This window comes from Poecilia reticulata, linkage group LG2, assembly GCF_000633615.1.
Source record: "Poecilia reticulata strain Guanapo linkage group LG2, Guppy_female_1.0+MT, whole genome shotgun sequence".
Classification (NCBI taxonomy): domain Eukaryota; kingdom Metazoa; phylum Chordata; class Actinopteri; order Cyprinodontiformes; family Poeciliidae; genus Poecilia; species Poecilia reticulata.
Window position 1 is genome coordinate 4879825 of NC_024332.1, and position 12357 is coordinate 4892181.

The window sequence follows — 12357 nt, forward strand, 5'->3', positions numbered from 1 at the left end:
TGGCATGACAAGGAGATCCCACCTGAGATGTTTTCTACACGGCACAGTGGTGGGGGCGCCTGATGATTTGGGGTGCGTTTTCCGGAACAATGGAGCTTCAGGTTGTGCAGGGGCGTCAAACAGCAGCGGGCTATGTGGAGATGTTGCAGCGGGCATCCCTCATGACTGAGGGCCCTCGTCTGTGTGGTAATGATTGGGTTTTTCAACAGGACAATGCTGCAGTTCACAATGCCCGCCTGACAAAGGAGTTCTTCCAAGAGAACAACATCACTCTTTTGGACCATCCTGCATGTTCCCCGGATCTAAACCCAATTGAGAACATTTGGGGATGGATGGCAAGGGAAGTTTACAAAAATGGACATCAGTTCCAGACAGTGGATGCCCTTCGTGAAGCCATCTTCAACACTTGGAGCAACGTTCCCACTAGCCTCCTGGAAACACTGGCATCAAGCATGCCTAAACGATTGTTTGAAGTCATAAACAAGAATGGTGGAGCTACTCATTACTGAGTCCTTTTTTTTGACACTTTGATTTCTGTTTTGAGGGGTTTTCGGTTTTTTTTTAAGCTATGGTCTTGAACTTTGATCAGCTGAAAAAAATCATGTTTGAGTGTAAATGCAGTTTTCAATTAATTCCTCGCTCAAAAGTTTTTGTCTCTTACGCTGATTTCTTCTTTTAACATTGTGAAGCTCTACTTAGAACCTTCTTAAGATCCAATAGTGCAAAATGCAAATTCTTGCAGTTTTTTAACTGGTCTTAAGATTTTGATCAGGAGTGTATCAAGCCATCAAGCTGGTACACATCCAATATGTTCAGCAGTGCTAGACTTTCTACTAACCAAAGGCAGCTTTAAGTTGGTGGGTTTTTAGCCTTGACTTAAAGGAATTCAGTGTTTCTGCATCTTTGCAGTTTGCTGGAAGTTTGCTCCAGACTTGTTCATGCATGTTTGAGAAATTCTTTCATTTCAATGTCAATGTCAGCTATGCAAAACGCCTGGGTGGACCTAGCCCTGCCTTCAAGGCTCAGATCCTCCTCGGAGCTGGAGTTTTCAAGCTTCTGAGCTTCCGTCTCACAGAGCACCGGTCGACTCCACCACTCAGCTCCTTCAGACAAAGATAAAAGTGTTGTTAAGGGGTTAACAGAGGAGCGATGTGATGACTTTCTGATGGTGGAGTTTCAGAAAGAGCAAAAGTGTTAAAGAGATAGAGAGGCCCAATTTCAAGGCAGAATTTTCAACAAAATTTTGTTCAATATGTACATAAAATGTACAACTGAATGTCAATAAAATCTGTCTATGTCCTTGTTTTAAATTATGAAGTCAAATTTCTTTTAAGTCATATCTGATATAAACAGCATTTTTACAACCGAAGGCAGGTAATTAGGCTATAAAATGGCCCTTTGTGCCTTGAAAATACATAATACTGCCCCTTTAAACATAAAAATTTAAAATAAAAGTAATGTTTTCACTTATCTTTTATTTATTTTATTACTGATTTATCATGAGCTAATCCAATTGCCAAAACAAATGTGTGGAATAGTTTAATTATTTTTCGGAAATGATCATTTAAGTTTTAAAAATTGAGTCGGAAAGAGACGATTACGTTTTACTTTGAAAAACCGGATTTGCTGTTTCCGGTGAGTCTGTCTCACTCCACGCAGCTGGAGCGGTTCGCGGTTCCAGCGCGCGCGCCTCTCTCTTCAGTCAGCGGAATACAAACAGACCTGCTCACAGAAGAGGACATAACTGCTTTCTCGGGCTTTTTGAACCTGATTTTTCTTCCGTCTTTTTACTCGGCTCGCCTGTTGACTATGGGAACACGAACTGACACACACGCTCCGGGAATTTAGCGCTGAAGAAGCCGCTCAGTGACAGCTGTTGACTAACAGACAGACCGGTGAGACGTGACGGACAGGTACCCCGCCGCGCTCCTCAAACCTATGGCCTGAAGGATAGTCAGCAGACAAGATGCTGTGACCTATTCTGGACTTTACCGTGCTGGAACTGAAGTATGGGGCTGTTATAGGCGGTAAAGCGGAGACTTTGGGGGGGTGGGGTGGGAGGGGGGGTCCGTGTCTGAATTTTGTCTGCGCTCCGTCCCCTCCGGTGGACACTGAACAGACCGGAACGGCGGACGGAGACGGCGTCGCTTTCCTGTCGTCTGTTTCGGCGGAGACATGGCAGCTGCCATCGCCAGCGGTTTGATCCGCCAAAAGCGGCAGGCCAGGGAGCAACACGCCCACCGACCGACCGCTCACCGGCGGCGGAAAAGCCCCGGTAAGAAGCAGGGGCTGTGCAACGGCAACCTGGTCGACATCTTCTCCAAAGTCCGGATATTCGGGCTGAAGAAGAGGAGGCTAAGGAGGCAAGGTGTGAAAACGCACGCACACGCACAAATCTAGTTTCCATTCACGCCCAAATGGCTTGTGCACAAACACACTCTGACATACACACACACACACACACACACACACACACACACGCACACGCACGCAGTCATGTGTTGTAGTGGCCTATGGTTCACTAGTTTGCAGGTACATCCATTATTGAAGCCACAGATTAGTCTGTCTGGTCTCAACCCCCCTCTTGAGTGTCTGTGTGCCTCACACTCTAAAACTCATAATTTAAAGATTCAGCCTCAACAAATTGCCTCATTTCTCCTTTTACCAACTAACCCTGCGTGAACTGTTGTCTTTCCATCTTGTGATGAAAAGAAAAATGTCAAAAATGTGCTCCATTCAAATCCCAGACTTCCCTCCATGGTGATAGTTTTGGGTGGAATGGCTCACCGCTTTGGGCAGCATCACATAGGGGGCGACACAAGCACTTGTTGTACCCAGAGTTTATTTGCAATATATTTATTTGATGAAAATTGACAGTATATTTATCTATATATACACTAAATAGAGATTCTTTCAAATACACGTGAAGACGAATGAACCCTTTTCAAGCTCGGCTCTTGTATCCAGAACTGCCGCTGATCGTTTTCCAATCACAGTCTGGATCCAGCCCCCGTCAGGAATGAGGAATGATTGCATATGCCACAGGAATGAATGCAGCTTAATGAGAATGTTGTGATTGTGTGCTATGGGAAGCGTCGGGGAGATGAGTGCTGTTCTAATCAACTGATTGTGTTGGAAACCAGCAGGTGATGGTGTACGGCACGGGAGGGAAGAGGAAGGATTTGTGTTGGTATGGGTTGGTTCTTACTGGTTCAGTACAGTAAACAAAGGGAATTTGTGTCCTACCTGCTTAGTTTTCCTTTCTCTTTATCTTCTGGCCTCCTCCCAGCTTCATGTCCTATTTTTCTCTCAAATTTTCTTCCCTTTCCTCCTCATGCCCCCTTTCTTTTTCTCCTCCTCTTGCTCTGCTCTAATCCTCTTTCGACCTGAGGTCTTTCTGTCCCTCCATCTTTTCCTCCTCAGATCTTTCCATCCTCCTTTTCCAGCTTCATATGACTCTCCACCTCTTTTTGCTTCTTCTGCTTCAAGCTCTCCATTGCTCCTGTTTTCAGTCACAAGAACCACATATATACAAATAATCTCATTGCTGTGTGTGCATGAGAAAAATCGGCAACATCCCTGTCCGCCGTCTAAAGATTTTGGACTAATATCGATTAGTTCAGTTTAGTCAATTCACTTATTTTATTTATTTTTTTATATAATTTTGTGTGAGATTTTAGCTGAAACAAAAGCTGCTAACAAACTTGATCTCTGCGCCGTTGGGGCTGCATAAAAGCATAATCGAAACCTCAATCAAAAATCTAATTTTCAGCTTTAAGAAATTTCTTTTGGCTGAGTCACACCTTCGGGAGGTGAAATCTATCAGCTATATAACCACGTCAGACAGGGATTCACAGTCTGTAGAAAAGATTTTCTGATAGAAAATTATGTTTTACATTTAGTTTCATTGATGAAAGTGCGTGACATCAAAGAGATGATGCTCTGGTAAGAGGAAGGAGGCGCCAAATGACCTTTCTAGCAGCTTCCCCAGACCGTGTCCTCTTTTCTCCACTGGGCAGGGTCTTCTGCTTTTCTTTCCTCTCTCAATAATTATAATTTTTTTAATGAAATTCCAGCGCTACAAACACATCCGGTGCTCGTTTGCTGCTTTAAATTATAGACCTATTTGCAGAAGAGGAAAAGAAGAGATTTGTTTAGACGTGGCAAATAATTGTTAATTTCCCTTATCAATTAAATGTGGACAATGTTAACAATGTGGAAATGATTGTTTCCGACAGCCTGAGGTGATGAACTGCCTCGTTGTTTGCTTTGTGAAATAGCTACAGGTTTACGAACACAAATGCTCTCATATCGTGTTTGAGTTGGGCAACAGAAAAACACAAATCTGTGTCGTTTTGTCAAAGTATTCTTCCTCCCTGGATTTTTTTTTCTCACTTTGCAATCACGAACTTCATTATATTATGGGGATTTTAGGTGATTCAGCAGCACAATGAAGTGCGTAATTGTGAAGTGGAAGGGAAATAATCGGCGGTTTTCAAAATTCTATCCAACAGAAGTCTGAAAGGTAAAGTGTGCCTTTCTCAACCCCGAGTCAGTTGCTTTGAAGAGACGTTTTCTGCTGCAGTTACAGCTGCAAGTCTTCTGAGATTTTTCACTCATTCTTCCTTGCAAAATGACTCAAGCTAACTCAGATTGAATGGAGTCCTTCCACATGTTCTAAATTGGATTTGAGTCTGGACTTTGACTGGGCTAAATGCTATAACTCTAACCATCCTATTTTAGATCTGTGATGAACGTCTGCCCCAGTCTCATACTTTTTTGCATTTTTTTCCACCCCCATCAACTTTAACCAGTGTTTCAATCCCTGTTGTGGGGACAAAAAATACACCACCACAGCATGATACCACCCCCACCGTGTCGCGTGCATGCCTATCAATCTAGACCAGACCCCTTATTTGCATATTTGTGTCACCTGCAACATCAAGCAGGACTTCTTTCAAGAATGCTTGCAAAACATTGCGTTGGATTTTCTTAAGAATATCATAGAAAAGGGGATTGAAAATGAATGCATGCCACGCTTTTAAGATTTCACTTCACTGTTAGTTCCAAATTTGTAATCTACTGTGTAACACACATACAGGATTGTTGCTGCATTCAAACTAAATAATTTAGTTTTAATACTCCTGCCAAGTATTTTATGAGTAATTTTATGCTCGTTCTTTTAGTGGAAAGAGCATTTAAAAACAGATTTTGCTGCAATAAATCCAATCCATGTTTGTGTTTAACGAGGAGTCTTGAGGTTAACAGTTCGTCTGGTTCTGCAGCTTTTTGCACATAGCCGTGATTGTATAAAATCTGTGGAGACTGTGAAGGCGGAATTGGTAATGCGCTGAAACAAGAACTTGCTTCTTCAGAGATGAAAAGTATGGAAAAGTATCTGCGTTGAAATAAAGAGGAAAATTTGAAGGAGGAAAAAAAACACACAAAAATGGCCTCAGAAGTATTTGATGGAGACGGAAATGTTTTTCTGAACCAGCAAACTGTCCAGCTTGCTGAAGCCTGACCTGGTATTTAGTCAGGACATGTAAAGGGGCGCCCATGTCTCCCTGACCCCGATCACCTGCGCATTTCTCTGGAAGAACACGAGTCAAAGGCCAAGTTAAAAGGCAGCTCTTCCTCTCCGGTTTCATGCTGCAACGGAAACTTGACTCAAGGTGGAAGAAAAGAAAATCGCTTGAAATAAAAATGCCTTGACTGGAGAGCCAAACCAAATTGTTTCACATTAAAGACGTTGCTGGTGATTAATGTAACCCAGGGAGAGTCAGGTCTGTGACAGGCTGTCTGGACAGGGCGTTCCCTTGCCTCGAATTTGATGCAATTGCTCAATAAGCATAATCAATAAATGACATTGGTGTTTTTCCTACCGAAGTCTCAGAATCTGGAACAACATACAAAAGCATAAAGATTGTTTGCAGACCTGCAAGGAATTCGATCATTATCTTTTCTTGGCATTAGTTCAGGTTCATCATTCCAGATCTGCCGTTTACATCTCAGTGTGTGTCTGTAATCACTTATCGAGCCGAGGTAAATGAGGATAAAATGGGTGCTGCACATGAATTCCTCACTTGGGTGCTTTTTCGTTTGTCAAGATGCCGTGTGCGCCGCGATCTTTAATGCCTCGCTCGTATGAGGCACCACTCTGTACGCCGTTTAGCGCCGCGTGTTGACGAATTAACAGACAACGCAATATGTCAAATCCGCGTGGCAGCCTTGATTGGCTGACTGATTCAATCAGATCACATTGTCTCCAAAAGACGGGCAACGTGGGAGCAAATCCGTGTGCGTGTGTGTGTTTGTAAGTGTGTGAGCGTGTGGATGGGGGAATACCCTTTCTCTGGAACAGTCTGGAATCACGAGACTGTTCCCATGGCAACATGAGGATGGGAATTTCCCTAGTAACAAAAAAAGGGACACGGGAAATACTGGGAAGAGTGGGAATCTCACCTTGGTTACTCAGGAAGTCTGACTCTGATCAAACGGACAAGCAGGTGGATGAATGGATGCATGTGTGTAAAGACCCACGTTTACGCTACTTGAGATTGTTAACTCATTTTCATACGTATGTGTTATCCTGCTAAACTGATCTAACAAAATGAGGGAAAACATATAAAACATAAAAAATGTGGCAGCATAAATGTGCACAAATGAATTCATATCTTACAATAAATCCAGCAGGATTTAACTCCTGGTATTCAATATACCTTGATGCCATTTGCTGGTATTAAGGTGTATTGAGTTTTTGGAAAGGGATCATTTTCAAAACAACAACAAAAAAGTCCTTTCCTGCAAGTAAAATTCATTTTTAGTTTTTCATATCGGCCAGTTTTTTTCCAGTTGAATGTAACACAGAGTAAAGCATCGCTGCCCCTCTCCCACCTCTTGCTACACACTGGAACTAAGCTGGATGAAAGAAGCCTACCAGGGCAGAAAAATATTTTTAAAAGAACAATTGTTGAAAACAAAAGTAATCTGGAATACTGTAGGTTTTTTCGTAAATACAAAGTGCTAAGTGCGCTAAATGTTTTCAAAGTTAGCAAAATGGGAAAACATTAATTGAAAAATCAGCTTTGCTATTAGCAGAAGAGTGCCCACCACTGTATCTATGTTTATTTTCCCAAAAAAAGGAACATAACCAATAAACATGAATTCAAATTGCATTAAAAATCTTCTTTTTAACTATTTTATAGCATTCATTTCATAACATCTTGAGAGTAAAGAACAAAGAATCAGTCTGAATATTAATGTCAGATTATTTTTTTAAAATCCTGTATGTGGAAGCGGAAGGTCTGCCAGGAACACTGAGCTGTGAAAACTGCAGCCCAGGTTGTCATCTGCTGGGCAGAACAGCTGCGGCAAGTCAAATATATCTCTGAAAGTGTTAATGAGACCTCCTAGGTAGCTTCATTAGCCTTGAAATGAGGAGATAAAAAATTGACCACTGGAAAACAGAGAAGAGGTGCAATCAAAACTAAATTAGATGTGTGTATCGGGGGTTTTCATTACCTTTCATCATTGTCCCACTGTAATTAGGAGTGCATAAGGTCAATAAGCTTTTAAAGCTGCTGCTCTAAGTTGTTGCTTTCTTATTTAATGCGAGGACTGCGTGCAACATTTGTGTTTTCATTACACACACCATTGCGGACTCCCGAAAAGAGCATTGGAAAAACATCTAAGTAGCTGAAGCGTTTTTGAATTTCGTCTCCTTTGTGATGGACCAAAAGCAAACACTGCTTAGTTGTGAAGTGGAAGAAAAAGTGGATAATGGTTCAACCTGCGTGTAATTTAATCTCAGTATAAATCCAGCGGCTCTGCGAAGGCCTCTGAGATTTGTTAGAGAACATTAGCGAGCAAGAGCTACTTAATGAAGCTCAAGGAGCACAGCAGACAGGTGAGGGAGGAACATTTGGAGAGTCAAGATTTGGTTATAAAACAAAATATTTTAAGTTACCACAGAGTTCAGCTTAATCAAGTTGGTATCTTAAGCTACCAGCTAAATTTTCAATTTAAGTTGCCACTCTGTTTGCAACTAAAGCCAGCACCAGCTAGGATCTAATACATTTTTATTTGTAGTAAATAATAAAACCTCAAAACAAGACCATTAGACATTACTTCATCTTCCACTGGTGTTTTAGTCATCGTCTGCATAAATGGATTCACAACAATTTCAGGTTTATTTGTGAGTTTTATTTGCTTTCCAGCTTGACACTGAGAGAAAAAAAATTGTTGCCATGTATTACGTTTAATATTCAGCGGAGAGAGGCCACTACACTGTGAGCCAAGAGCTAAGACGTCAAACCAATTTTAAGAAAACCTCTATTTTTAAATTATTATTATAGAAACTGTAGCCTTGAAGATTTCTGTTGGCTGAGTCACAACAACAAGCCTGAAACATGTTTCTACTAATCTTTATCACAAAACCCAGGGATCTGAACAGAGCCAGAGGGTGAGCTAGATGTGTCTCTGAAACAGAAATATCCTCTATGATTCCTCCTAATAATGTTATTAATGATGCATTATGTAACAAGACAATAGTGAATTTTACAGTTTGGGAGAGAATGTAACTGGATTTCTGCATTTTCCACATCTGGAAAAGTATGAAAATATGTTTTAGAAAAGTATTATTAGTAGTAGGCAAGTGACAGCTTTTGAGAGCAGCTTTACTCATTTACATCAGTTTGCTAAAGCAAATTATTTTGTGAAAAAAAAAGACCCCGAAAGCCATCATTGGTTTTGCTGCAGCAAATGTCCTAACAGATATCAGAAGGCATAATCATGTCTGCTGATTTGCACTGGCTGCCTGTCCATCTTCTTGTTGATTTCATTTATTTCTTTTATTCCTTGGACTTGCCTTGAAAGTTAAAAATTGATTTAACTAAATTGCTTGAACCGTATAACTCCAGAAGCGCACTGCGACTGAAGAACAGAGGGAATCTAACTCTTAATATTCGTTCTGCAACCATTTGATAAATCCGGCCTAAAAATTTACCGTCTTTGCTTGAGTTCAAACTTTTAGTTTGATCATGTCATTAATTTTGTTTTTATCCTAGCCATTTAGTTTATTTTATTTGGCTGATATTTTTATGCTTTGAAACACTTTGGTAAACTTTTTTTGTTTTTAAATGTGGCGTTTAAACACAATTGATATTTTTGTAAGATTTCCATCTATCTAAATGTTTTGTCCTTCTTTGTGTCCGTCTTTTCTCCTTCCTCATATCATTCCTTTGTTCTAACCTTTCTCCCCTTGTGCTTTTCCTTCTTTCTTACGTCATTTCCTTCCTTCTTGTTGTCCTTCCTTGTCTTATTCCCTGTGATGATCCTTCCTTTTATCATTTCTCTGAGCATTCCTTTCTTCCATGTATCATTTCTGGTCTATTCCTTCCTTTTTCTTGTGTCCTTCCCTCTCTTTTTTTCTCTTTCCTCTGTCCTGTCCTTGTCTTTCTTTTTCTTCAGTCTTTCTTATTCTTTTCTTTGTTCCTTTGCCCTTCCTTTTTCCATCCTTTCATCCATTCTTTTTCCCGTGTGTTTTTGTGGTTTCATGCACCTTTCCTTTCTCCCTCCATTGTGTCCTTCTGTTTTGTCCTTCTTCATTCTCCCTCTTGCATCCTTCTGACCCTCTTCTTTCTCTTTCTTTCCCTCTGTCTGTCCTTGCTTCATTGCTTTAGTTCTTCTTTCTTGGTAGTGAGATGTACATATCAATGATTTGGCATAATTTCTAAATAAAAACAGGTAAAAAAAAAGATGAAGATTTTTAATGTGCATTTACTGGATGAATCGACTATTCTTCTTGGCCGGATCATATTTTTTTTATTGACTTCACCACGCTCCACACCAAGCAGCGCGCTGGGAATTGCAGTGGAAGTGCTGGTTTTGAGCATCACTGCTTCTCTCTCCTCCTGCTGCTGCACAAGATGGATCCCTCAAAGACGGAAAACACCCCTCACGCTCGGCTCGCGCCCCTCCTGAAAAAAAAAAAAAAAAAAAAAAACTGGGTCAATCGCAGCTCTTTTCTGTCTCTGTGCATTAGAGGGTGTACCGTCAATGATTCACCTTGTGTCTCTCGCACACTCAAAGGGGATTCCCACTCTCATTATTATAACTGCAGAGTCACTAATGGTGAGGTTCACGAGGAGACCGTGGGCGTGGTCACATGCATCTGGGCGAGCGGCCATATTAGGTGACCGGTTTACGTCTTTTCCGTTTGGTGTTGTTTTGTTTTGCTTATTTCTTTACATGCCAGACAGTAAAAGATCAGTGACTCAGATCAGGATGACTCAGATTACAGTAAATCAGACTAAGATCTAAAACCTGCTGATTAAAAAAAAAAAATCGAATCAGAAGCTTACAAATGAGAGACTGCACTTTCTTTTTACCGACTATCATTATAAATCTGGATTTCACGATTTTGGGATCTCCTAAAATGTGAAATGTGTCATTTCTCATCCATCCTGATTCTGAGAGCGTCTCAACAGTTGATTATTTCTCCGAGATACATTCAAGGTGCCCTTTACCCTGACTCTGGCAGCCGGAGTTTCCTCTCCTTTTTTTCCTTTAAAAATTGTTTGAGTCTCACTTTTTGTTGTTTTCAGGGTTTCTACACTGTTAACCACTTTCTCCTGATATAAATCTGACTATAATTTAAGTGCAGATGAGGTAAAACCCCAATGCTTTACTGTTCCACTTAATTTAATTAGCCCACAGACACACATTTCAGTCACGTCGCACTTTTTTAATCTCACCAATTCTTCCTTCAACACTGAAAAGCCTTTCTTACATTGAGGAAAGAGGGATTAAGAATTTCAGGTTGTCCCATTTCTCATTTTTCTTCTTTTTTTTTTTGCACACGTTCACACCCTGTGATAAAGGAACAGATACCTGCGCCTGTAGATCAATACACTGTACAATCACAAAGCCTACTGGGTATGTTCAAAACTGCTGCGAGGCTGCACTTTAGCATCAAAGCTTCAGAAATAATTTATCAATGTTATTCAAGTGGAACAATGACCACGAAGGACGGATTAGTCCAGGAATCCTGTAATGGATTGGATGTGCTTGACTAGACTTTCCAAAGGAAATCCCTCAGGATGCAGGAGGTTGCATGTGGTCACATTGTGCTGCTTTAAAAAGGTGTTTTATCACAAAGGTGCCCTCCATGGTGCTTCCAGGATGACATTGTGCATTAGAGTCCAAGTCCCGCTTGAAGTTGGTTCAAACTCTTTTTGAAGTGTGAATAACGGTATCTGTTGTCTCGTTTGTGTTTCTCTGCATGTAGAACCGCAGCTGAAGGGCATAGTGACCAGGTTGTTCTGCAGGCAAGGCTTCTATCTCCAGATGGGCCAGGATGGAAGTCTGGACGGGACCAAAGATGACAGCACCAACTCCTGTTAGTGCACAAGACAAACACGCATTTGTAGAAGATGATAAAAAAAAAAAGCAATCAATCAATCTTTTTACCTTTTGGCAAGTTTAGCTCTAAAAGATGAGSTTGTTGGACTTTTTGTTCCAACATACCGTATTTTCCGCACTATAAGGCGCACCTAAAAACCTTCAATTTCCTCAAAAGCCGACAGTGCGTCTTATAATCCGGTCCGCCTTATATATGGACCAATATTGAGCCACAACAGGTCTAGCAACTACGGTAAGCAGCCGCCGACTTCATTTTCGCCTGTAGAAGAAGAAGCGCACGGTGCATGCTGGAATAGTTGTCAGTTTGTTAATAAAGTTTGACTGACCTATCTACCTACTGACCTGATAATCAGGTGGTCTGCAGGTCATTTAGCACCACATTCTCCACGAACACGCTGTGCGCGAACGGAGAAGGGTGACCATYGTCCAGCCACGCCCCGGCCCAGTCGCGGAAGGCTCTCCTCGCCGACCTGAGTCAGACTGTTTTGTTGACATTCTTTATGTCAACAAAGTGGCTTTAGATATTMATCCGGGGTGCTCAGACTAGGGTTAGCCAGGGACCAGCCCCTATACATTTAAAGCCTGGTGGGTTGGGGGAAGAGAGACAGAGACTGCGGCAGCAGGGTGTCGGTTGGTCTGTGTTACCCAGAAAGCAGTTGGGCACAATATCGCAACACCAACACCGTGAGTGAAACAATGACTGGGGCAGCCTACTATATGAAGTACTGAGGGACCACTTCTTTATTTTTATACATCCACATTTGTAGAGTACGGAACAAAGGGACGGGTGGCAACCCTAACTGTACCGTCTATTCTATGCGCCTTATAATGTGGTGCACCTTATATATGAAAAAAGTTTTAAAATAGGTCATTCATTGAAGGTGCGCCTTATAATCCGGTGCGCCTTATAGTGTGGAAAATACGGTAATCAAA

The 12357-nt window shown here is 41.4% G+C and overlaps 1 protein-coding gene across 2 annotated transcripts in view; it reads left to right on the plus strand.

Moving 5' to 3' along the window:
* The window catches only part of LOC103475326 (fibroblast growth factor 14-like), a 52241-nt gene that overhangs the window by 18605 nt on the left and 21279 nt on the right, over window positions 1–12357 (plus strand). Inside the window, exons 1-2 of one of the 2 annotated variants that reach the window (XM_008426863.2) lie at window positions 1650–2368; window positions 11291–11401. In XM_008426863.2, coding sequence (XP_008425085.1) covers window positions 2176–2368; window positions 11291–11401 — 304 coding nt within the window. In that variant the 5' untranslated portion in view covers window positions 1650–2175. Of the gene's footprint in view, window positions 1–1649; window positions 2369–11290; window positions 11402–12357 lie in introns of those variants that run through there. The other variant, XM_017303603.1, reaches the window with a different exon arrangement.